General features: G+C 39.4%; 5 protein-coding genes and 1 pseudogene across 8 annotated transcripts in view; all 6 read left to right on the forward strand.

Moving 5' to 3' along the window:
- The window catches only part of LOC111334665 (kelch-like protein 24), a 3196-nt gene extending 2099 nt beyond the window's left edge, over positions 1-1097 (forward strand). For both annotated transcript variants that reach the window (XM_022940485.2, XM_022940477.2), the window contains exon 3: positions 1-1097. This exon is cut by the window's left edge and continues 99 nt beyond it. In XM_022940485.2, coding sequence (XP_022796220.2) covers positions 1-500 — 500 coding nt within the window. In that variant the 3' untranslated portion in view covers positions 501-1097.
- Positions 1098-8650: 7553 nt separating this feature from the next.
- On the forward strand, positions 8651-12084 carry LOC148725662 (kelch repeat and BTB domain-containing protein 12-like). Its single transcript, XM_088731525.1, has 3 exons — positions 8651-8683; positions 9640-9961; positions 11462-12084. The coding sequence occupies exons 1-3, from the start codon at positions 8651-8653 to the stop codon at positions 12082-12084; spliced, it is 978 nt and encodes a 325-aa protein (XP_088587651.1).
- A 2025-nt stretch (positions 12085-14109) lies between these two features.
- Positions 14110-17186, forward strand: LOC111334854 (uncharacterized). 3 transcript variants are annotated; one of them, XM_088730684.1, is made up of 3 exons: positions 14110-14393; positions 14817-15152; positions 15819-17186. In XM_088730684.1, exons 2-3 carry the CDS (start codon positions 15020-15022, stop codon positions 16391-16393), a joined length of 708 nt encoding a protein of 235 aa, XP_088586810.1. In that variant the 5' UTR covers positions 14110-14393; positions 14817-15019; the 3' UTR covers positions 16394-17186. The 3 variants fall into 3 exon arrangements, with proteins under 3 accessions (XP_088586810.1, XP_022796408.2, XP_088586809.1); XM_022940673.2 differs by having other exon boundaries at positions 14904-15152; XM_088730683.1 differs by having other exon boundaries at positions 14908-15152.
- A 111-nt stretch (positions 17187-17297) lies between these two features.
- LOC148725663 (kelch-like protein 5) lies at positions 17298-20256 on the forward strand. Its single transcript, XM_088730685.1, has 3 exons — positions 17298-17618; positions 17764-17860; positions 18563-20256. The coding sequence occupies exons 1-3, from the start codon at positions 17616-17618 to the stop codon at positions 18970-18972; spliced, it is 510 nt and encodes a 169-aa protein (XP_088586811.1). The 5' UTR covers positions 17298-17615; the 3' UTR covers positions 18973-20256.
- Positions 20257-21828: 1572 nt separating this feature from the next.
- On the forward strand, positions 21829-22515 carry LOC148725664 (uncharacterized; annotated as a pseudogene).
- Positions 22406-25000, forward strand: part of LOC111339690 (uncharacterized) — a 7921-nt gene continuing 5326 nt past the window's right edge. The window contains exon 1 of the mRNA XM_088730682.1: positions 22406-22511. The gene's annotated coding sequence lies outside the window, so the exon portion shown is untranslated. The remainder of the gene's footprint in view (positions 22512-25000) is intronic.

The following is a 25000-nucleotide window of genomic DNA, read 5'->3' on the forward strand; positions in this document are numbered from 1 at the left end:
CTAAGGAAAATGTGATGAAGATTCGAGCGTTTGCAGAGTTTTATGACCTAGAGAAAGTACGTCAGCAATGCGACAAACTGCTCAGTGGCATGAAGCTGGAGACTCTTTCTGAAACAATCCAGTTTGAAAATGTTGAGAAGGATAAACTGCAACATTTTCTGACGCAGAGGATTGAAGTGTTGGAAGGATATCTGGAGAAATTGTATCCACAATTTATGGGCCTTCTGGCATGTTGTTTGTGGTTGTGGCATGAAGCAAAACGGAACCTGAAATGGTGTTCTACTCATTTCAGCCGCGGAAAAGCGCAAATGAACATTGATAGCTGTATTAAAAAATGTAAGGTTTGTCAAGAAATGCTGGATAATTTGGTTTCATCTACTCAACCTAGTCAATTCTCTAATTGTGCTTATCACACTTATGGCAATGCCAACTTCAATCGTCATCGTTTTGACGAGAGCTTGCAAAATATAATTCATATATACTCTCAGGTAATGACTTAATAGATGAAATATTACGAAAAGTAGCGCCAATATAACTTGAGTTAATAACTTATTGAGATTCGGTGTACATTTTCACTAACTACCAAGAACAATTTGTATTTCAAGATGAAATTTTCATTGATCTTGAACTTTGAACATATTAATGGCTTTTACGGAGTCGCGAAAAACGGACTCCTCATCATTCGGGAACGGTTGAGATATAAGCTAATATAGCTTATACTCCACTGTAGAGGGTTAACCTAGATCTGAGTTAGGAAAAATTTGTAAAGCATGTATCCATAGGAGGTAAATTTGAAGAGAAAAGAGTTTTCAGAGGTGAGTTTTACGTGTAAGAGGCTTTAGAACAACAAAACATGAGTTGAACACTGATTCTAGCGGGGCAGAAATCGCAAACGTGACTGGAAAGATAAAGTAGACACATGTTTTTCTTTTTTTTAAGCACTGTATAGGATGCTTTAAACCCGAAGGGCTCTGTACACTGTTTTCAAATGTATTTCTAATCGTAAATAGAGTTAAAATTAAATTTGTAAAAGATATTTGATAGAAATGGATTTTTTTCAAGATATCACGTAATAAAACTTGGAGCATTTTGTTGAACATGCATTTGTAAAACATGCACTATACGGATTGTTTACACATCTATGTATAATAAAGGATTTTCTGAGAAGAAAAAAATCGTTCTCCAGCTTCGACAGTTGACGATTTGTTCTGTTACCTATGCATGATCAGACGGTTAGCATTTGGTTAAATTCTGATTTTTCATACGGTAGCCCCAGACGTGCTTCGATTTTTCTTAACAAAAGACATTCGTAAATCGAACGTTATCAAGGAGGAGACATTCGTATTCCTGGGTGGAGGAAAGCATTGTTTGGGTAAAGTAACTTTCCCCAAAACATAACCCTGGATTTCTCACACTTCCATCAGTAGAAAACGTGGATTACCTTCTCAAGTTAAGTGAGGAATATCAGTGCAGGCGTAGGTGAATAAGCACTTGCTAATCACTTCCGTATTAGCCGATCAGCAATAAAAATAGCAGTAATCACGTATGTGATAAACTAATTAACTATTCACCGAAGTTAGGATGGCTAGTTTACAACTATTCACTGAAGTGGAGGTGGTAAGTGGTGGATAGTTGTTTTAGTATATACTAAAACAGTGAGATAATATACACCAAAAATTGATTTTAATTCATACATTCCTGCAACGATTCCAACATTTTCACGCGCGGAAAGTGATTTTTTTGTTGTAAGCTCTGCCGTCTCGTTTTCTCGCTGACAGATAAAATTACGTTCTAATTAGCTGCGCTCAGACGAACGTAAATTATTCTCTCCTTAAATACTATAGAAATACAACACCAAAGGAATGATGGTTGGATGCCCAGGCAATCCAACCCAACGCGAGACATCACAAAGAAAATAAAAGGTCTTACCGCGAAAAAGCTGAACGTCGCTAGCAGATTTAAACTTTTTAGAAGCATTGCCACAGTTAGCTTTAAATTTCTTCCTTTTCTTTTCTGCCGATATCTTAGCCCTCCGAATTTTCTTTTCATCTTCAGAGTCGGAAGCAAGCTCGTCCGACTCGTATTCCTGCCCAACCAGCCACCCGTCTTTGCTTCTATCTGCGAGCTTTATTAACTTCTGTCGTCTCTTTATGAGCTGTCGCCCTTCTGCCACCAGCTTGCGGATCTCTTGCGGTTCGTTTAGGCTGACCTCTACCTGACCAAAGATGTGGTCCAGTAGGGCATTTAACTCGAACTGCTTCCTATTACCCTTGAATTTGAAGTCGGCGGCTTCCTTAACGACTTTCGACTTTCCTTCGAGCTGCTTGCTTTGTTCGTCGAGTTGGGAGGCTAGATGGGTTTTGAAAAGAGAGAACACGTGATCTACCAAAGGTGGATTTGATTGTTCTTGCAGTGATGAAGAGTTTTCCGTGACTTCGGGTGCCGGAGTGATAACGACTTCTGCTTCTGATCGAGCCGTCTTACTGTCCATTGCTACAACTTCGATGTCAGCGTGGAAAGTGAGAGTGAGAGGACTAAATCACACTGAACCGTCTATAAATACTGAAACCACACCAATCAGGAATACCCTGGGGACACGCTCCCAAATGGCGTGCCCTACAGTACACAGAATCAACAATGAAACAAACTGTTAATGAACTGTAAACTCCATATACCAGCAGAAAAAATCTTTTCTGAAGACATTTGTTTAGCGCTGGTGGTGACATTTCTTCAAATGGCGTTGCAAACTCTTTCTGCATTTTTAACCATTCTGTAAAAATATCATTCAACTTTAATTTTCAAGTGAAAACAAAAAATGTTCAAGTGAAAACAAAACCTTTCTCATTGGTTTTTATCGATGAACTCCGGGTTAAAAACTTAAACCATTACCTTTAAACACGGCTAAACCAAATTTAGTCGCTTTCTTTGTGTTTTCAGGACTGCTTCGTCGTTAATTTGAATGATTTCTACGCTCGTCACGGATGCAAACCGGGACGCCATTTTTTCCCGAGTTGCATGGTGGTAAATAGCAAAGGATATTCGGAGTTTGACTAGCCAATCAGAGCGCGCCTTCAATGCTATCCACTGTTTTAGTATATACTAATGTTGGATATCTACCGAGCCCCGAAGCTATGAGACAAATATCCACCGCTAGCCACAGTAACTGAGGTGACTATCTGTTTTAGTATTTACTAAAACGGCGAGATAACATAGCACAAAAAGGTGACTTCACCTCGTTTACTTCTGCAATGATTACAGTATTTTCGGGCGTAAATCCCGCAGGTGTTGCTTAGAGGTGAATAGCAAAGGATTTTCGAAGTTTAAGTGGCCAATCAACGCCTTCAACGCTATCCACTGTTTCAGTATTTGCTTATTAATAATAATCTGACATTATAACATCGTTAGCAGTGCCCGTGGGCAAGATGAAGCGAATCCTGTGTTCTGATTGGCTACCCGAGCGGGTAAGATGGGCCCATCTTAAGATACAATGAGATATATGAAGTTCATATATTTTGAACTGCGGTATTAGATACGTATGATGCACGATTCTCGCAGAAGATAGCGCTATTTAAGCAATAGCGAAAATCAGACCTGAAAAAAATCAGGCCTGTACGGGATTCGAATCACTGACCTCTGCGATACTAGAACAGCGCTCTACCAATTGAGCTAACAAGCCTACTGCGAGGATCATGCCTCATACGTATCTAATACCGCAGTTCAAAATATATGAACTTCATATATCTCATTGTATCGTATTTATCACCTTCACGGGTTTATTACGAATCAACTTAACGGCCTGCTCCCAGTTGGCTTGTTAGCTCAATTGGTAGAGCGCTGCACTAGTATCGCAGAGGTCAGTGGTTCGAATCCCGTACAGGCCTGACTTTTTTCAGGTCTGATTTTCGCTATTGCTTAAATAGCGCTATCTACTGCGAGGATCGTGCATCATACGTATCTAATACCGCAGTTCAAAATATATGAACTTCATATATCTCATTGTATCTTATTTATCACTTTCACGGGTTTATTACGAATTAACTTAACGGCCTGCTCCCAGTTGGCTTGTTAGCTTAATTGGTAGAGCGCTGCACTAGTATCGCAGAGGTCAGTGGTTCGAATCCCGTACAGGCCTGACTTTTTTCAGGTCTGATTTTCGCTATTGCTTAAATAGCGCTATCTACTGCGAGGATCGTGCATCATACGTATGGGCCCATCTTGTCTACTCCGGAGGGCCCCGATTGATCCCGCGCATGAAAAAAATTAAATTACAACCGCGTTCGTAATTCTTGAACAATGTCGGCGATGAAAACGTAAAAAGCGGCAGAAGACAGTCAAAACAAAGAAGACAGAAACGACTCTCGTGAGTTTCTTATGCTACCAACAAAGTTGGCTTTCTTCCTGGCCCTCGAAGTAAAGAAGTCATTCTTAATTCTTAATAAAACGAAATCTTTTTGCAATATAATAAATCCTTTATTAGCCAAGCTTGTTGGGTCAAGATGGCTGGATGTTAGCCTCGTTATTTTTTTCGCATTTTTATGGACCTCGACTTCGTCTCATCCATAAACTTGCGAAAAAAAAGAACTCGGCCAATATTCTCACGCTTGGTTAATAACGCATAAGTCCTGTTTCTAGGTGCAGAAGGGGATCCCGATATCGAACCAATGGGCCCGTGCAGTAGGTTTTCGAGTTTGGAGAGGAGGAAATGAAAGAAATTTTGTTTTTTTTTCCATTTAAATTGTATATGTGTTATTAAGGGCACCTTATCAGGGAAACGTTTTTGGTGTTATGTGCTTGTACTTCAGTTCCAGTTTTTAGAGAAAAATGTTCTCTTTGTTTGAGTCCTTGATAACCAAAAAACCTGTTTCAATGAAAAATACGACATTTTTCCGTATCGGACTCTCATTGAGGCTTATATCTTTAAAGTGAATGTTAAATTCAATTTCCAAATTTCCGTTGAAATGCACTTTTAACGCAAGTTCTACACTTAATCAAGATGAAGCAAATGGTAAAAGTCATGAATTAAACATCTCTGGAAATGAAACTTGATTCAAACAAAAGTTAAACACGGAATGGAATGTGTACCTGAACCAAGTCAACTATTCGTGGCACCATATTTGAATACCGAATGATATTCTGTTCCATAAATTTCAAAGCTTCCTTAGCATCCTATAAGCAAAGAAAAAAACATGCTTTTCTTCATCCATTATGAGGATACATTTTAACCGAAGCGATTCTTTTGAGGAATTAGGCTACCTTCGCATTAAGTCAACTGAAAGATAAGTTAAAATAAAGTGGCTTCCTACTTCGTATCCCGCTGTTTTCAAAATTTTACTCCTTGTCTACAAAGCTCGTCATGGACTGTGCCCTGGGTATGTCTCTGAACTATTACAGGAGAGAAAATCATCTCGTGTATTGCGCTCAAGTTCCTTAGGACTCCTAGCAACACCAACATCAAGAACAAAAACATATGGAGATAGAGCATTCTCAGTCTTTGGACCAAAATTATGGAATGGCCTAGCCACGTCAGAAATGTAGGAACACTGCCTTTATTTAAAAAGAATCTAAAAACATATTTATTTTCTATATTTATCGACAGTTATTGAGTTCATTTTTAAATTAATTTTCATCAATTTCTTATACTTATTGTAAAGTGCCATGTTAGCGTATTCATGGTTGCTACGGAGTCACACAAGTTTGAGCCCCTGATCATTCAGGACCAAATTGAAATAACGCTAATGCTCCACGGAAAGGGTTAATCTAGAAATTAGGAGAAATTTGTGAAGCATGTATCATTAAAAGGTAAATTTAAGGAGGAAGAGTTTTCAGAGGTGATTGAAAACACGGTTAAAATTATATTTGTAAAAGATAAGTATTTGGCAGAAATAGACTTTTAAGAAATATTTATGAAATTTGGATTTTCTGGAAAGAATTAATTAAAGATGTCATACAAAATCCTTTCTCTGGTTTCGTCAGTTAACGATTTGTTTTGTCACCTATGCATGCGTGATTAGATATGGCCTCATCTAGTTAAAGACTGATTTTTCATCCCACAGCGCCAGATGCGCATTTACTTTTAGGTGCATACAACTCCATTGGAGACTTAATATGTAAATTAATTAAAAAGTGGGGATGCATCGCTGATTTTAACTTTAAATGTTTTCAGGAATATCGCAAACATCATTTGACTGAATTAACTTTCACTAGCTGCATTATGAATGTGTATTTAGAATGAATATGTAGAATTCACTTTTCCGACTTCTGCCGTAAAAATTCTTCACCCGTAAAGTAAGGCTAGGTGAAAACTTAGGTAATTTTCTTATCGCAGTTATACCCATGAGCTCGCTCTATATCAGTTAGGGTCTTAGACCGTCTCGGAAATGGGTGGCTTAGGCATAAATGCAGCATCATTTCTAACTAACAAACACTCAGCTCTTGATGTTTGGTTGACTGAGCCGAAACGAGATAATCACAATACTTATAGAGAGACACCTGTGACTGATACAATTGCTACTCGCTATGTACAGTTATCTCGAGACACGAAACTCTTTAACATCCTTTAAGGCTGTCTTCTCATCCACTGAGATTGACATTGTAGATCGTTTGAACTCTTTCCTGGGGCCCGTTTCTCGAAATGCCCTGTAATTACTGAAACGCGGCCCAAAGCCATGTTTTAAAATCAAAATTTAAAGGATAGGAAACAGGTTCTACCACCCAGACTAGTCCTTTTTCTTTGTTTAGCTGATAGTTTTATTGTATCATTTTCAAAACTTTTGAAATCCCCATCTTAAATGAAAACAGAACAGCTTTACGGGCCCGTTAAGTTACCGGGACTTTCGAGAAACGGACTCCTGATCTCCAAGTATTCTTCGAGAATTCTGGCGTTATTGTTCGAGAGTCTCAATAGGGAGGGTCGCGTTGACGATTGACAGTTCAAAACAAGCCCTTTTGACGGTTGACGGTGAAATTTTAGGTCATTTGACGGTTGACTGTTAGCTTTTGGAATATCGTTTATAAAACGAACTAAACGCGCGAATTTCGCAGTAATTTTTCATAATGACGCGTTTGTAAAGCACTGTTAATTTTTAACGGCTGAAAGTTTCTAAAGAAACTTCTGACGAAGGGCTAACGCTCGAAAGGTCAGGTTTTTTTATTCGTTACGGTGACCAATTTACAATTTCAACTTAGTTGATATAATCAAACTACCTTGTTAATTTGTAACACCTTTTATTAATAAGTTACTAACTTTCTACGACACCGCAAGTGTTTCCACACCGGAAGTCAGTTCTGTCGCTAACCAGTTATAATCGCCCGCGACAAGACGTTAAAAGGACTTATATAAATGTATATTTGTGATATATCAAAACTTTCATTTATAAACAACAGAACTTGACCCCGATTAAGGCAATCTTTTAGTTCTTAATTAAGGATGTCTGAGACGTTTGACGGCTAGCATTGGCCTGCTTATTTGACGGTTGGCGGTAAAGATATTGCGTTTTTGACGGTTGACGGCTAATATTTTTGCCATTTGACGGTTGACGGTTAGCCCCATTGAGACCCTCTTGTTATTATTATCAAAATCACTCACTAAGCTTCCAGGGCCCTAAAATGAGTTATGGATCCCATATACAAGCTGAAGTATTTTTAAGTACTAGTAGCACTTCATTTAATCAGGCGATATCGAATCATTTTCGGTTCCCGAGTCCCGTTTCTCAGAACTTCCGGGAATAAGTTAGCTTAGGAACTGTTCTTTGAGATACAATGAAATATATGAAGTTCATATATTTTGAACTGCGGTATTAGATACAAATGATGTACGATCCTCGCAGTAGATAGCGCTATTTAAGCAATATCGAAAATCAGACCTGAAAAAAGTCAGGCCTGTACGGGATTCGAACCACTGACCTCTGCGATACTAGTGCAGCGCTATACCAATTGAGCTAACAAGCCAACTGGGAGCAGGCCGTTAAGTTGATTCGTAATAAACCCGTGAAAGCGATAAATGAGATACAGTGAAATATATGAAGTTCATATATTTTGAACTGCGGTATTAGATACATATGATGTACGATCCTCGCAGTAGATAGCGCTATTTAAGCAATAGCGAAAATCAGACCTGAAAAAAAATCAGGCCTGTACGGGATTCGAACCACTGACCTCTGCGATACTAGTGTAGCGCTCTGCCAATTGAGCTAACAAGCCAACTGGGAGCAGGCCGTTAAGTTGATTCGTAATAAACCCGTGAAAGCGATAAATGAGGTACAGTGAAATATATGAAGTTCATATATTTTGAACTGCGATATTAGATACATATGATGTACGATCCTCGCAGTAGATAGCGCTATTTAAGCGCTATCTACAGCGAAGTAGATAGCGAGACTGCGAGGTATCCTGATTTTTTTCAGGTCTGATTTTCGCTATTGCTTAAATAGCGCTATCTACTGCGAGGATCGTACATCATATGGAACTGTTCTTTGTTTGTCATGTTTACGTTCCAAGATCGAGGTATTTTCAAAGACTTCTCCAAGCAATAAGGTTAAAACAGAAAAAAAAAAAATGGGATGGACTTTCAGTTATTTGTTATAAAATATGGCATCTAGCCTACAAAGTAAATGGAACTTCCAAAAAGTAGGCTCCAGGCCTGTAAGGTAACATGTTACCTCTGCAGGATTTAACAGAGCAGAACGTAAATTCTCGGAAACATCTGAGCTCCCAGTATCTATGCATCAGCAAGTTCCGTAGTTTCGGCAGAGAATTACCGCGGGAACTATTTCCCTAACTTCATTGAGAGCTTTTAGTATTTTAGGAGCATCTTTTCCCAATTTTATTTTCACTTACTGAAGGAACTAGGCAGCTGAGGTGAACTTAGTATACACACACTGTATACACTGGGTCACTGGTAAGATACTGATAGTTGGCGAGATAAAGTTTTCTGTTTCACAAGGCTTCAGTGAAAATCTGTTCAAGATGGCAAGTTTTGTTACCCAGGACATAGAGGGCGAGTGACCAGACGAGAGTTCAAGTGTTGAAATAACTGGTAAGTTTCTTAAAATACAAACAGAAATGTTATAGAAATAAGTTCACGCCAGCTTCGCCACGATCGCTGACATTCGTCTCATTTATCATGAGTTACCGCTGACTCTCTTCTACATGACCGTCCATGACAACAGGAATCGCATCGAGCTTTCATTTACCATCTAAGCTTTAGCTAGCTAGTAACCATTGATCAAATTTGAAAACTGAAAAGTGAGAGGCAAGTTGTGGTACCGATAACTGAAAATGATGATATTATTAAGTCAGGATTCAGTTTCTTCAATGCTAAGTGAAGGGGAAAAGCAAAATATGGAAATTATTGACTCTGAAACGTAAGTTGCGAGGACCTCTCAAAAAACTAACTTTCTGATTTCGACAAAAAACTCAAATTTGTCTGTGTAACAAGTTGTGTAGGAAAATATTACTAATTTTCAAGCCCACGTCTAAGCTTTCACAGTATGTGTGGACCCCAGAAGAGCTTTATCGGTATCTACATATAAAAAAGACCCCAAAATTCAAGTTTCCATTGGCTACAAAGCTAAATCATGCGCTCATTTGTCGTCTATTTGTTTTTTTGTACCCAATACAATCTGGTTTTTTACACTGTAGTTAAGTACACAATCTCAGTCTGACCAATTCTCTTCTGATATAACAGCTCAAGACGATCAAGGAAAAGAAAAAGTAAAGCACTGTTTCTCAGAGCCGTGGGAAGACAGTGACGTAATTCTTAGTGTGGAAGATGAAAAGTTCCATGCCCATCGTTTGATATTGAGTATGAACTCACCAGTGTTCAAGGCCATGTTTAAATGTGAATTCAAAGAGGCGAATTCCAAAGAGATTCCTCTGCCAGGAAAAAATGCTGGTGGTGTACTGGACTTCTTGAAGATAATTTATGGCTTCCAGTACATCAAAGAACACATTGAAATCACGCGTGAGTGTTAAGGGTCTTAAGTCGTGTTTGACTGAAAATTTTCTTTCTGTCATGGCTGCCGGATGCGTCCTTTTTTGTGATGTTTTTTAATGAACTTCCGAGTCAAAGGAGAATTGTCTTTAGATTAGATGAAGTCTTGAAAGGATATTTCCTAAAAGGTTAGATAAACACTTCAGAGAATAAACCGAAAAGGAATGTAGGGTGGAATCGATACGCGGATTAAAAGTGCCAAGTGTGATTTTTCACGACCATGACTGTAACTTGCACGAGCTCCCGTATATACGGACTTGGATACTTTAATTCATTATGCATTCAAAATCCTTAGTGATCTTGAATACCACATCAATGATGACTTGGAAACAGTGTCAGAATGGTTCTTAAAAAATCTGTCAACTCTAACTTGTCGATATGTAATTTTGTCACCTTTGGAAGTCCACAAAAACTAAAACGTATACCTGACAATTCCATTCAAGCCTATTCCCTGATTTATCTTCGTGCTATCAGCATGAAGATAAATCTAAGAATAGGACTTATTAGGAGAGTGAGAAACCTGCTGCCATTACAAGCCATAGTTACCTTGTAAGATACCCTTATCCTTCTTCTTTTTGATCACGAAGACATTAATATTGTATGGGTAAACTGGATAAAAATGATATTAACCTAATGTCATTATAACAAGTCCTACAAAACAAAGCTGTTAAAGTTCCATTGGGCTACTCACTCCGATGATCACCAACCGAACGGCAACAAGGACCGTAGACCTCAAGCCCCTCTCTATGAGACGACTTTTCCACTGCTTTATTTCAATCCACAAATGTCTATTTGGAGCCGAAACTGATTTGAACTTTAATTTTATCGGAAAATAAGCTGTTCATTACTTAAACACAAGAAGCTCCGACGAGTTTACTTCTAGCTAGAATTAACTGGGATAAACAAACTTTTGCCTACCAAGCTGCCAAAGACTGGAATAGCCTTCCCATTATTTTAAAAGGGACATTTCTTATTTGTTCCCAGATCAAAACTTAAAACTCTTTGCACGATTTTAATTAATTTGAAGTTTTCCTCCTTTGATATTCAATACATTTCCATATTTTAAGATTTTGACTTTTACAGATATTAGGGACGTATGTTACTTTTTATTCATATTTTTATCACATAACTAACCAGGAAATCAGTTAATTAATGATAGATGGCCTTGCTGAAAACTGCATTTGCGAGTTAGGTTTCCTCATTTAATATTATTGTTGTAAGTTATTATGATTACTATCATTATTATTGTTATTAGTGTGAGATAAACACTACTCGGCTTAATAACGGCTTTTTTCCATCTAGCGGTCACCGTTTCATTGATTGATACCTAAAACACATATTACCTGGTGTGCTTGGTGTTTTTCGATTGTGCTTTTCATCTGTTATGTACTTAGGACGGGAGATTCAAGGTTGAATCAGAATTCTGATTTGGGATACTCAACAAGACTAACCTTTCTTCTCCTATTTTAGCTGCGAACGTTATTGAACAACTTCTACTGTTGAGTGACGAGTACCAAGTTGTAGAACACATTTTCAAACCATGCGTGAAGTTCCTTGAGGACCAGCCGAAAAACAAAGACAGTGTTATGAAGATTCTGGCGCTGGCAGAATTGAATGATTTGGAGAAAGTACGCCAAGGCTGCAACGATTTGCTGAAAGATATGAAACTCGAGATCCTTTCGGAAACTGTTCATTTTGAAGAGCTTGAAAAGGAGAAACTGCGGCATTTTCTGACCCAAAGGATTGAACGGTTGGAGTCAGTGCTCGATATGGTGTATCCGCAGTTCATGGGCCTTGTTGTTGTTTTCTTTTGGCTTATAAATAGCCAAACTGACTACTTCGCCAGCTTGAAAAGATTGTTGAGGAGATGTTGTTCCAAACATATCTCTTTCCTTGCTGGTGAGCTTGAACCGTCAAAAGATAGCGCTAAATTTTTAGAAATCAGCACTTGCTCTCATTGCCGTACAGTTCTAGATAATTTTGTCGATACTGTAGCTAGAAACCGCTGCATACAAGTTGAAAGGCAACTTGATAAAAATTTGTTCTCTGTTATGGCGGATTTCGCCAAATTGAAAGAAGGCTATTTTATGTGATCCACATTGAAATTATGATTTTTAAAATTGTTCTCATTTAAAGGAATTTACTTTTAAGAATATTCTTTATATCTATGGGCAGGTAGGGTTATTTTTTTGTTTCCCAAATTCTAGACAGTGGTACAGTACATCTTTTTAATTTTCAGTTTTTACTTATCTGATGTACCCAGAGACAAACGCAATTATATTCTACTTCAACAGGTAGTTAGAAATGCATGATAATTCGACGCATACATTTTGCTTTTGCAGTAATTTTCTATCATTTGTTAAAGATTTTCGTAGGGACAAAATATGGTCGGAAATCACTGGAAAAAAGTGACACGCGAAGCGAAGCCTAGTGCACATGTCACTGATGTTCTTACCGCATTTTGACGTCATACGTCTATTACTGAACAGACTTACAGGGAAGTTATTTGTTTTATACAATGCAGTAAGCATCAAATAATGCGTGTATCTTTCAGCCTATTACATATAGTATATTACTTACGTTATACACCAAAATGTTCAAATGTCTGTATGTGCTAATTCAAGGACGACATCTAAGAATAGAGGTATTAGCCAGAGAGATGGTTTGTTTTGGTTATGTTTTGTAAGCTCATATAACTCATCAAATCCTGAGTTTTCGGCACCGGTTTTTTTGGCATGAGGTGACGAGGAGTAATGCTATTCCTGCAGAAGTTCGATAAGTTTCCTGCATGGACACTTTGCCACGCCCAACTAAAATCCTGAGAGGAAAAGGGAGTATAACAGGACAAAACCCGGCCTGAGTTCGAACTCAAAACTTTCGATCCAGGGTGTAGCGCCCCAGTGAGTCTCATACAAAGTTTAACTCAGCGTGTAATGTAGGCGTCTCATTAGGGCGAGTTGGCGTTGATAAGCTCACGATCGTTAATTCAACCGGCCGTGTTTGATTTGGAGCTAGAGTGGACCGTGGGAGGAGGGGGTGGGGAAGGGCGACACCCCCTCCCCACTCCCTCTATTTGACAGTCACTCAATCTCGTTCCCATGGCCTCTTTCCTTAGCTGGGGGTGGGGCGGGAAAAGGCCCTGGGATCGAGGTTGACCGTCACTCACCCCTTGGTACAAATTTACCTCTCTCCCCAGCCTTCCGTTGATGTAATAATCAAAGATGACAGCTATAATTTTCGTCTAAATAATACTGAGCACTCGCTCGCCAAAATTACGCCTGCTCTGCAGACTTAGTTTTTCTCGGTTGTGCTCTGTGCGGGTTTTTCACAGCTGGGTTGAGATAATCCAAGGTTACTGTTAAATCTGATTTTAGATTCGAAAATTTTGTCGAAACAGAATAGAACACATTATTCCAATAGGGCTTTTTAAACGAATGAAGAAAGAAACCTGAATAAAATCTAGCCTTGGGTTGATTCTAAGCGGCCGTTGAACAACTGGACCCTGATCATAGAGAAAGTCAGAAAAGGAAGTATTGCTAAAGAAAAATTGCGACAAAAGGCATTTCGATGGGTCTTGAATTCATTTTGAACCAGCGGTCTTACGAAGGTCACCGTGAGTGACTGTGGTCTTTCGATTTCTCATTCGGATACTCTCCTATTTAATTGTTGCAAACGTCTTCTTGAGACCATAATACATAGGCAATTTGGAAATTATCCTTGCAGTATGAAGGTTGTTTGAAAGGGTAAACATTCTTTGTTCCCAAAACTCTAATGGTACGTGTACCAGTGCAAGCAGACGTTACCCGATCAGTTAAACAATCAATGAAATAACCAATCGAAAAACCAAAAGAAAAAAAACAAAAAAGAACAGAAAAACCAAGAAAATACCATAACACCGCTGATAGGCCCGAATTTGCACAGATTCCTTCTTCTTAAATGACCGGACTTCGATTCAATCGTGGTCCGGCGACCTAGGAAGATTAACTCGTCACTTGCTGTCTCATATTTGTGAAAAGTTTTTACAGCAAGATATGCCATATCTTCAAAATTGACATTCAAAATTCTCTTAGTTTAACTAGTGCCCAGTCCATAGCAGTCTCTCACCTTAGGACACCTCTGCCAAAGTCAGCACAGCAGAAAGCTTAACAGTGATATTGTTCATGCCACGAAATCGCTTCGGTAACAGTTTTAATTTTCCGGAATTCCCTAGCTCTCCTGTTGATTCAAATATCTTTTGATCTCTTTCAATTGTATCCGAAGCATATAACCTGATGTTATACTGCAGGTGAAAAAAACTGTCCTAGTTCAAGGGTACTTCGAGTATTGCTTAATGTGCTTGAGGAGCGACTTTTATTTGCGATGGCAGAAAACATTCGTGGCGAGAAATCAACTGTTACGGAAGGTAAGCTTCCAGCTTCGCTTTCCATCTTTACTCTGAGGTCAGCAAATGTAAATTGCCTTCTCAAGCATTGACCTACTCATAACAATCGCTTATTTACAAGATAAAGTATTTATAAAATTCAAAGTTGGGTAACAACGTATGAAATCTTACTAAAACATACCTCATTAGTCGATAATCTATCGTGTTAATTGTATAGTAATTATAATCTCAATAACTTATCAACAAGGATACTGGCCTGCGTTTCAGTTAGCAACATAATTTTCTGTCCCTCGAATTACATCAGAATGAAAGCTTATCTCGCCGAATCCCGATAAATATAACGGAATTATTTACGAGAGTCAAGAAGTGTTTGGTTGATTAGACTTGATGATGCATAAAAAGCGCTTTGAATGTTTACTTACGAAATGTTAACTTATGTAATAGAGAAGAAGTCTTATCATGTCAACAAGGACTAGTGCAAAGGTTTCAGACGATAGACACTTTTTCTTGATCGGACGGTGTTATTGACAGGTAGTGAGCCAAGCAAAGAAAGAGAAAAGCATCGTTTCTCTGAGCCGTGGGAAGACAGCGATTTAATTCTTGAGGTGGAAGATGAAAAGTTTCATGTCCATCGTGTGATACTGAGTATGAATTCATCAGTGTTCAAGGCCATGTTCAAATCTGACAGCAGAAAATCAATTCCACTGCCTGAGAAAAAAGCAAGCGAGGTATTGGACTTCATAAAGCAACTTTACGTCCAGGAGCGACCCGAAATAACGAGTGAGTATTAGCAACGAATGATCTTTGCCGATGCTTATTTCTGAATATCATGAGTACATCAAGTATTAGAGGCTTCGTTTCAGGGTAGTGTGTCGATCACTGGCGTCGACTGCATATCTAGCTAATCGCAGAAGGAAGCCACAAAACAGAAATGTTTGATGGAGTAGAAACACATGTAACAAGAAATCCTGTCTATAATTATATTCACACACACACCTCGAGCGATTCCTTGGCATTGAAATTTCATTTTTTTTAATTTATTAAAATTATTCACCACTTTACTCGCAACCAAAAGAAATTAATGTTTAATACTGGAAGATTTCAAATACAATGGCCGAAGCTTTCTCAATTATGGGACACGTGTATTAGTTATAAAGAAAAGAAGAATAAAGTGAGTCTCGACTGAGCCGGGCTAGCCTGACAGTTGCCCAAGCTTAACACGCGCGGTTTCGAAGTTCGATGGGTTTTGCTCCCTTTCCCTGGCCATGGAAGTTAGAAAATTCTTAGCCAAATAAATTCAGGTAGCATTCCAGCATTTGTTTTCCTGGGTGAAGGGCAGCATTGTGAGGATAAAGTTGATTTCCCCGAAGTATAACCTTGGCTTTCCCCAACTAGAGTGTGACTGAAACTGGACACTGAGCGGCTTTTTTTTTTTATTTTCATCAGTGGAAAACGTGGACCACCTTCTCAAGTTAAGTGACGAATATCAGGTAAAAGCTATCTTCGACCCTTGCGTAAAGTTCCTGGAGGCACAGCCTAAAACAAAGGAAAATGTTCTTTCGATTCTTAAGCTTGCAAGTACGTATAATTTGCAAAGAGTAAAAGGGAGCTGTTACAGCCTAGTTGAAGGTACGGAATTGGGTACCTTTTGGATAATGGGCTTGGAACTTGACAAAGAAGACAAGAATGGTTTCTTGTGTACGAGAAGTTTTGAGCTGGAAGCGTTTCTATATGATCTGTGCCCTCAATTTATGGGTTTAGTGGAGTATTGTTTGTGGTTGTGCTACGAGGGGAAAAGGTACATGAGGTGGTGTCCAAAGCATTTCAACAACGGATATTCTTCTGGCGTTCCTATAGATAAGCGTATCACAGAATGCACGCTTTGCAAGGAGATGTTGATTACTTTAACCACCGAAATGGAGCGTTTTAAGAAGCCTTACAGGCGAGCCTCTCGTCTAACTAGTTTAACAGATTTCGTACAAAAATTAGGCAAATTAAAAGGAAGTGGACTTAAGGTGTAAAGAGGCCATCATTCAGTTAACTTTTCAAAGTTGTCTCGAAATTTGCACGTCATGTGACAGTTGCCTCTTCACAGGCCCGTTCCACAACAAACAAAGAGGAATATAGGAAAAAAGACTAGTACATGCGCCATCATCCGCGAAATTGACGAACGAAGTCTCAGGGTTAATTAAAAACAGGGCATTGCAGTGGCTATTCCAAGGAAAACAATAATTAACAGTGGAAGTGAACATCATTTGCTAATCACTTCCGCTCTAGCCGATCAGCGCGCCAGAGGCAGTAATCACCTATCTGATAAACTAATTAACAACTATTCACCGAAGTGGAGGTGGCTAGTGTTGGATATTTACCGAGCCGGAAAGAGGCAAGATAAATATCTACCATTAGCCTTCGAAACTGAGAGAAACGGTGAGATAATGTAGCACAAAAAGGTTATTTCACCTCATTTATTCCTGCAACGATTTACAGAAAATATTTGCACTCTTTTGGTATTTTATTTTGGGATTGTGGAGAAATCATCTTTTAAACGTACAAAAGTAGGAGGGTAGGATGGGTAGGCTTGAACTCCCCTCTTCTCTCCCTCACCCGGTCCTCGTCGTCCATGTTTTTATCTTAGACTGACCTTGGGCGACATCGCCAGAGTATCATCCTATCCATTTTATCGGTTCAATCTTATGTATTCTCTCGAATATAACTAATAATTGTCCCAAAATACTCCTTAATTCTGATATTTTCGGTCAAGTTAGTCACGTAGAGTATTGTAGTTATAATAAAGTATTATCGTTTGTCTCACGATATGGTCACTTGTGATGTGAATCGCGGCGTTTCAACTGCATACTACTAGTCTTCATCAGGCGATAAGGTCGACTAGTTCTAGGTCTTATTAAAGCAGGATGCTCCGCTGTGATTTTTTGGCATTCCAAAGCTGTGATTGGCGCGTTTTTATCCTCGATTCTACTGTCTGCTGTCGTACGGCTCTCCTGTTGTTGTGTGGAGACTTGCGCGCAACGAGTGCACCTGTTGGGCGCAAGTCTTCTCCTCTCCTTTCATAAGAAACGGTGACGTCAACAGTACAGGCCCAGACAGAACCTAACCTTTACGGCCATATTTTTAGAGTGAGCTTTGGTCTTTCCCTTATTCCTTTCGAAAACGTTACCTTTCTGCCTCAAACACCTTGTGACAATTAATTACGTCGCACAAACTGAGCTCATTTAATTTTGTAAGATGGCTTTTAAGTTGTGATGAAATTTTGTGGGCCGAGGCCAGGAACGTGTTCGATAATTGAGTCAGTTTGCTAGACATAACGTCTCGTAGTCACGTTCGACGCAACGTGACTACGAGACGTTATGTCTAGCAAACTGACTCAATCAAGGCTTTTAAGTTTTCTGATGAAAAAGCGGCGCCCGAAGGAATCACTCAGTGGGATGCTAAACTAAGCATTACAAGCGATGGAAAATTCGCCGAGGCTGGTAAGCTACTCTTGATTGTATAAATGTTTCAAGTTAACCTTCACTCGTGAGATATCGGATGTTATTTTCGTGAGAATTGAGTTGGATATCAAGAGCCACTATGTTTCCCTTAGCTAAATTGAAACTGGCAACGGTTATCAAGCATCGAAACAGAGAAATACACACCGCGGAAACGAATGTGTAGAGTGCTATTAAACCTGAAAGTAGAGCAGTCGATGAAGGATGCGAGAAATGTTTTGATTCTGAACACATGATATTACGTTCCACAGTCGATGAACGACGCTGGGAAAGAGACTCGTTTATAACACTATTCACTTTAAATGGGCTTTGCTTAATGAAGGAGGAGTCGTTCAATTATAAGAGATTATTCACGGTGCTAACTTGAACACAGGTCAGTTTTGAGGTCAAGTAAGTAATTAAAGCTGCACACGTCTACGTGTACGCACAATAATGTAAATGTCACGAAAATTTTCAACCCGACTTAAGTTGAAAACTCGCGGAACGCAGTATAAAAACTGATTAAATGCATATATATTTACACACGATCCATGCATAGAGTGTGACCGTGACTTACATTGTTTTAAAAAGGTAAAGATAACTGAGTTTTGAAGTGGCAAAGGCGCTTAATTGCATCTCATTTTTGTTGATCTAGATGGAATTTTTCTTACTTTAAACTCTCGATTCACTCAATTTTTTGCTCAGTTATCAAAGAGCAACCTGATGTGAAAGTAAAACATCATTTCTCTGAGCCCTGGGAAGACAGCGATCTGGTTCTTCTCGTTGAAGATGAAAAGTTTCATGTCCATCGCCTTATTCTAAGTATGAGCTCGCCAGTCTTCAAGACCATGTTTAAATCTCAGTTTAAAGAAGCAACTGCCAATGAGATTCCGCTACCTGGAAAGAAACCCAATGAAGTGTTAGACTTCTTGATGAAAGTGTACGGACCCCATTACACCAAAAGAGAACTGAATATTACGAGTAAGTTATCTTTTTTTATAAAAAAAATAATAATAAATAAGGATGCTCAAGGACTCTTTTTAACTGTCATAAGTTTATTTAGAAAGGGCAAGTGCACTTTTTCTCAGGCACAGGTAATTCAATTTGGACAGTGAAAAAAGGAATATAAAAAATCAGTTTATCATGAAATAGCCTTCAGGGCACCTATATATTATTACTGACGTATTCAATACTGTTGTGGTCTCTATTCCGGCAGTCAGGTGATAGTCCACCACCAGCAGCCCATTACCCGGAGCTTCCATCTTCCATACTGACCCTCTGAGCCAACCCTGTCCCGTATCTTTCTATTTTTAGAAGCACCTCCCACGGCGGTTTTCGCGGGTGTTTTTATAATAGCCAATCATAAGAGAGCTGTCGTCTCTCTTGTGTTACGTCTCTATTGTGTCACTTGCAGGCCGCACGAAATTATTTCAATAATGGCGGAAAGCGCGGAAAGATTAAAGAACCCCCGCAGATATCTCAGTTCTAAAAATAAAAAGATACGGGACAGGTTGACTCAAGGGTACAACTGAGATGGAAGCTCCGGGTAATGGGCTCCTGTCGACTACGTATCACGTTTTCAGGTGGCACTTGAAAATCCCTAGATCTGTAATAGAACGAATCTCACGCGGTAATTCATTCCAAAGTGCCGGAGCAGCGACCTGGAATGATCTGTCTCCTATATATAAGTTGGCGTTGCAAGCAACAAACCATCCAAGGAGGATCTTAATTTATAATTTCCTGGTCTTTTAATTGACACAAGTTCTCTTAAATATGTTGGCGCAATTCCATAGATGGCCTTAAAAAAATAGCAGAATCTTAAAACTAATGCGTTGCCTAACCGGTAGCCAGTGCAGCTCGTTAGCAACGGCGTTATGCCATAGTAGCGCGGCGCGCGACAAACTAGTCTTGCTGCGGCATTGAAAACGCGCTGAATCTTATTCAGGTGAGAAGCTGGCAAGCCATATAAAAAACTATTGCAATAATCTACGCGCGAGGTAACAACCGCATGAATGAGGGCTTAATTGGTATCTGTACTTAATAACTTACGGATCCCACTTATATTATGCAAATGATAGAATGCAGAGGCGCATTGTTTACTTATGTGGAATGACATATCCAGATTACGATCAAACCATGACCCAGGATATCGCACAACTGATTTCGCTACTACGACTGTGTCACCTACAGTAATATCATTGAAGTTGACTTTCTCTAACTGTAGCACAAAGTCTTATTTGCTGACAAGTTTGATTTGTACAACGCCAAGTTTTATTATCCAAGGAAAGTTTGCTATAAAAGCAAGGAAAGACTATATATTCACAAGGAAGTATTACACAAATTAAAGAAGTATTATGTATGTTGAGAAAATGATTTATATAAAAGATGTATCTTTGAAATTCCTTGGTTTTCAAGTGACGTCATCAAAATTAAAAATAAGGAATTATCCATCCTTTCGAGACTTGAATTTAGTTAGTTTTTGAAACACTGAAGACTCATCATTTTACAAATTTTCAGTTTGAAAGGGTTTTTGTGATGAAGCAAGGTTGAATTTCTGAGCTTTTGCATGACACGATATTAAAACGGCAGTCGGGAACGCTGTCACGTTGCTGAGATTTCGCAATCTGAACGGTCCTTGTACGCGAATAAGTACTCATACAGATATTTATGAGCCCTCAGAAGACGACTACTGGCTTTTTATGGCAAAAATCGACAACATGTGTTTTTGTTAACCCCTGGCCGCTATATTTGTCCTTAGGAGGGACACAGGCATGGCGTCTCACTGATAGAAAACCTTATATGTTTGAGTAAAACATTTCTTCCAGTACCTCCCGCACGAACCATCGCACAGACCTCAGTGAATTTTTTCGAGACTGTATTGATATTCATCTTCTATTATTTCTTCGATTCATGACTTAATTTGTTGACGCAGGCCATAGAATCTTTATAACAGAAATATTTTTAAAACTCTGTTCAATAACTTACGATAAAAAAGTTCTGGCATGCGATACGCAGTTCGCAAAAAAAGCACGGTGTTTGCCTACAAGTTTGGGGAGTTGAGTGTGCTCGCATGGTCTTTCTGACGAGCATTTAGTGCCAGACTCTTTTGATGTTGCCTAATATTAAAAAGGACGGCAAAGCATTTTAGAACATCATGATTCATATACACCTGCTAGGTCGATACTGTCTTCGCGCGTGCGTTCTCGTGCCTAGCCATCTGGGTAGACAACGGAAAAACTGGCTACTTATTAGTTTAACTTTCTCTAACTGTGAAAGGTATTCTAATGTTAAAGGAGAGACTACTGATAAGCCTGAGCCCCTAAATTGTGTTTGAAAAACCACCAACAAACACGCAAACTGCAGAAATTGCGCAATTAAGTTATGATTTTCTTTAACCGCAGGATGAGTTCTGCACTGTTCGTCAGCCGCCAAAAAATTAAAAACTAGAAAATAGTTCTTTATTTTTGTTTTCGCAGGAATATTTCTTTCTCGGTTGTTGCCACTGAGTTAAATTGTTAGTTCCCCCTTGGAAGAGGGTCTCAAAGGGGTTAACCGAAAGCCGTAAAACGGCCAAAAAACGGGTAATCGTAAAAAATGTTGACCTAAAAAAATTTCTGGTGAAAACAATGAAACGATATTATCCATAAGCTGTGAAAAAAGTCAAAATCTTAACCGGTAGCCGTAAAAGCCATCATCCCATTAATACTCTCCTGAAATATGAACCAAACGTACATTTCTGAGTGACCGTTGTTAAACTGAAAGCGTTTTCTCGACTTACTTGAAATGACGCCAGAAAAAGCATTTCAATTAAATAAGCATACTCTGAGAAATCGACTGTCATTTTATGTTATAAAAACTGTGATATGTACCAGCTTCAATTTTCTTTCGCTGTTTCTCGGCTTCAATCCTTCCGCTCAACGTGAGGACTTTGCAATATTTTAATTTTTTGTTTTACTTGACAGCGGGATAAAATGGAGCATCTCTTGAGGTTAGCTGACGAATACCAAACGAAGTCTGTTTTCGACGTTTGCTTGAATTACCTTAAAGTCCTGCCGGGATCTGAATAAAACGCAGTCAGGAAACTTTTCCTAGCAAATACGAAAGCTATGGCAAGGGAAGACAGTAGGTTAGATAGCGTCCGCAGTGAATGTTACAAACTGATTAAAGACATATCACTGACGGACATTGTAGGGAAAGATCATTTCAAGAATTTGGAGCGAGATAACGTAGCAAATGTCCTTGTTGAAAGGGTTAAAACTCTAGAAAGCCCTGTGAAAGTGGTGTTTCTTCAACTTATCGGGCTAGAATAGTTTTGCTTAGTGTTGTGCTTAAAGTCAAAAAACCATTCTGTAATTTTTCCTCGTTGCCCCGAGCATTTTGATAATGACCACATTGCAGCTGAGGAACTCTCTACGCGAGTAAAAACATGCACAACTTGCAAAAGAATGATTGAGCAACTAGTTGCCAAATCAAAACGCAGAGGCAGAAGCGCAAGCAGCAGTCCAGAACTCGGAGGCTGGACCGCTTCCGGATCAACAAGTCCTGAGGGTTCCAGGCACCTATATGGAGGCAGCCATCATTTTGATTCAAAATTGGTATCAATCCTTCAAGATCTCCATAAAGCTTGCGAAGTGATTGCATCGACAAAACAAAGGTGAGGTGGGGTTTTTATTGCAGGGGCAAGCCCAAAATTTTGAATTCAGCGCTTCCAGCTTTTCGGTCTAAAACTTTCGGAAAATAGTAACTTAACCTCTATGAATCGTTTCTTCGGGTGGGAATCAAGCGACCTGAGACTTTCTAGTCACTGAATAATCTGGGGCGGATCCAGGATCTAGTCAAGGGGATTCAAAGAATTGTCCGAGAGCACACTCCCCGTGAGATTTTGAAAATTAGGTCTTAGGAAACATGATTTCCAGCACTTTGAGGAAAATTTAGGGGGTTCCACCAAACCACCCGAACCACCCCTGGATCCGCTCCAGGTAATAGGAACATGTTACTAAATTTAGATGTACATTCAAACCTATTTTTAGCGGTTACTCACTAGGAATGGAGTGGAGACTGCTTAATACGGGTTCCACCGAATTGGGTAATACATAAAAAAAACGATTTGACTAATGTACAATGTACAAAAACTCGCTAAAAAATTCTACCAACTTTTATTTCGGGAGATAAATATGGATAAAATTTTACTTGAAAGAATATTCTTAGTTTTATTTGAGTGGTCCCTCTTTTAGTGATTGTTTGACAAAGGTGGAGGAAAATACAAACAGGCCATTGGGACTCAAGAAAGGGTAACCACGACCACTTAATAGAGGTGAACGCTAAATAGAGGTAACCTTGAAAACCGACCTCTTATTATAGGGTGACCACTTTATACCATGCCTCTTAATACAGGTTCGAAAGTAACAGCTTTGTCTTAAATTTCTTTGAATAGTTTTCAATGTTTAAGCCCTCATTATAAACTGTAGCTGATTCGTATGGGATTTCAAAATCACTACATAACCTTTCCTGGAGATTTTTCCTGGGAATGTGTGGGAATAACTACATTTGCATGATATAAACATTTAATTACATAATAATAATAATAATAATAATAATAATAATAATAATAATTTTCACTGCTAATCGCCGTCGCAAAGAACAGAAACGACGCATCTCAACAAGGTCGAAGCGAAAGCTTACAATGGCGCTTCTGGCAGCCGCTATACGGTCCATGTGTGACCTTGGAGCACAGCTCACAGCCAGCTGAAATCAGCTGCATGTTGGTTTTTGGTGAGGGAAGAAAACCGGAGAACCCGGAGAAAAACCCTCGAAGCAGAGAAGAGAACCAACAGAAACTCAACCCACTCATGGCGTCGGGTCCAGGAATCGAACCCGGGCCACATTGGTGGGAGGCGAGTGTAGTGTATTGTGCCGGAAGTGTGAAAAGGTTGTGTTTGTAGGCATCCCGTGATGCCTAGCGAAAGTTGTTGTTGTGGTACTCGTTGGCTGCCATGTGGATAGTGTGTGGATTAAAGTATTGAAATCAAAAAACATCGAAGGTTTTTATTGCCGTATATCCAAATATCACATCTGGCGACGAGGATGGGATGGTGAGGAATGTCTTTGTGCTAGTTTCTTTTACCATTTTGTGTTTGGAGGGGACATACTTCTTTACAATGCCTGGCGGAGAATCAAGTGAGGGAGATGGCAGTTCGGCGAGCACAAGTAGTGGGGTGTCGACCCCAGTGGCTGTGGAAGTAGGCAGTTTGCAGCCTTTTCAAGTTAAAGGAGATCCGCATTCGGTTTCGCAGCGATGGAGAAAATGGAAAAGAGGGTTTCAGTTATACGTGTTTGGAAAAGGGATCACGAATGACTCGCAGAAACGTGGCCTGCTACTTCACACAGCTGGACTCGATATACAGGAAGTTTATTTCACACTGGTGCCTGATGGTGCAGAGAAGAACTACGCCGAAACTTTCAAGGTACCGGATGACTATTTTATTCCTAAAGCTAACGTACCATTTGAGAGACATTTGTTTCGGCAAATTAGTCAGAGTAATGAAGAAACCGTCGATCAATTTGTTTGTCGGCTCAGACTACGAGCCGCTTCGTGTGAGTTTGGAGAGCGGGAAGATGAGTACATCAGAGATCAATTGATTGACAAATGTTACTCGGCAAAATTGCGTCGGAAATTTTTAGAAAAGGAAGGCAGTGTTACTTTGAATGATCTACTAGTTACAGCTTGGGCACAGGAAGCAGTTAATTTGCAGATGGAAGCAATGGGGGCTAACAGTGTTTCAGGACAAGTGAACACTGTTGTTGACGATGGGGCAAGGGGAGGCGACATAAGTTCAGAGCAGGTTAACAGTGTGGTGAATTTAAGAGGGAGCACTAGTAGCGGGAAGAGGGACTGTTTCAATTGTGTTCGCGAGGATCACTTAGCCAGAGATTGGAGATGTCCTGCTCGAGGTAGAAAGTGTCTTCAGTGTGGAGAAATTGGACATTTCAAGGTCAAGTGTTGTAAGAAGCTCGCTAAGTATTCCCATCTGGGGCAAAGACAAGGTGACTGTCGGCGTGATTGGAGAAATACATCTAGTGTGAATGAAAGAGGCAGAAAGACAAACACAAATTATGTTGATAGTAGCCCTAAATCAGGACAAG

Source organism: Stylophora pistillata, chromosome 8, assembly GCF_964205215.1.
Source record: "Stylophora pistillata chromosome 8, jaStyPist1.2, whole genome shotgun sequence".
NCBI classification, from domain to species: Eukaryota; Metazoa; Cnidaria; class Anthozoa; order Scleractinia; family Pocilloporidae; genus Stylophora; species Stylophora pistillata.

Excerpts from the sequence above, each read along its gene's own strand:
- LOC148725663 (XM_088730685.1), top strand. Across the intron at positions 17,861-18,562 it reads TGGAAAATTCGCCGAGGCTG|TTATCAAAGAGCAACCTGAT; the intron begins GTAAGCTACTCT and ends TTTTTTGCTCAG.
- LOC148725662 (XM_088731525.1), top strand. The coding sequence starts at position 8,651 with ATGTTACCTCTGCAGGATTTAACAGAGCAGAAC. Across the intron at positions 8,684-9,639 it reads AGGATTTAACAGAGCAGAAC|TTAAGTACACAATCTCAGTC; the intron begins GTAAATTCTCGG and ends TTTACACTGTAG. Across the intron at positions 9,962-11,461 it reads AGAACACATTGAAATCACGC|CTGCGAACGTTATTGAACAA; the intron begins GTGAGTGTTAAG and ends CTCCTATTTTAG.
- LOC111334854 (XM_022940673.2), top strand. The coding sequence starts at position 14,351 with ATGGCAGAAAACATTCGTGGCGAGAAATCAACTGTTACGGAAG. Across the intron at positions 14,394-14,903 it reads GAAATCAACTGTTACGGAAG|GTAGTGAGCCAAGCAAAGAA; the intron begins GTAAGCTTCCAG and ends TGTTATTGACAG. Across the intron at positions 15,153-15,818 it reads GGAGCGACCCGAAATAACGA|TGGAAAACGTGGACCACCTT; the intron begins GTGAGTATTAGC and ends TATTTTCATCAG.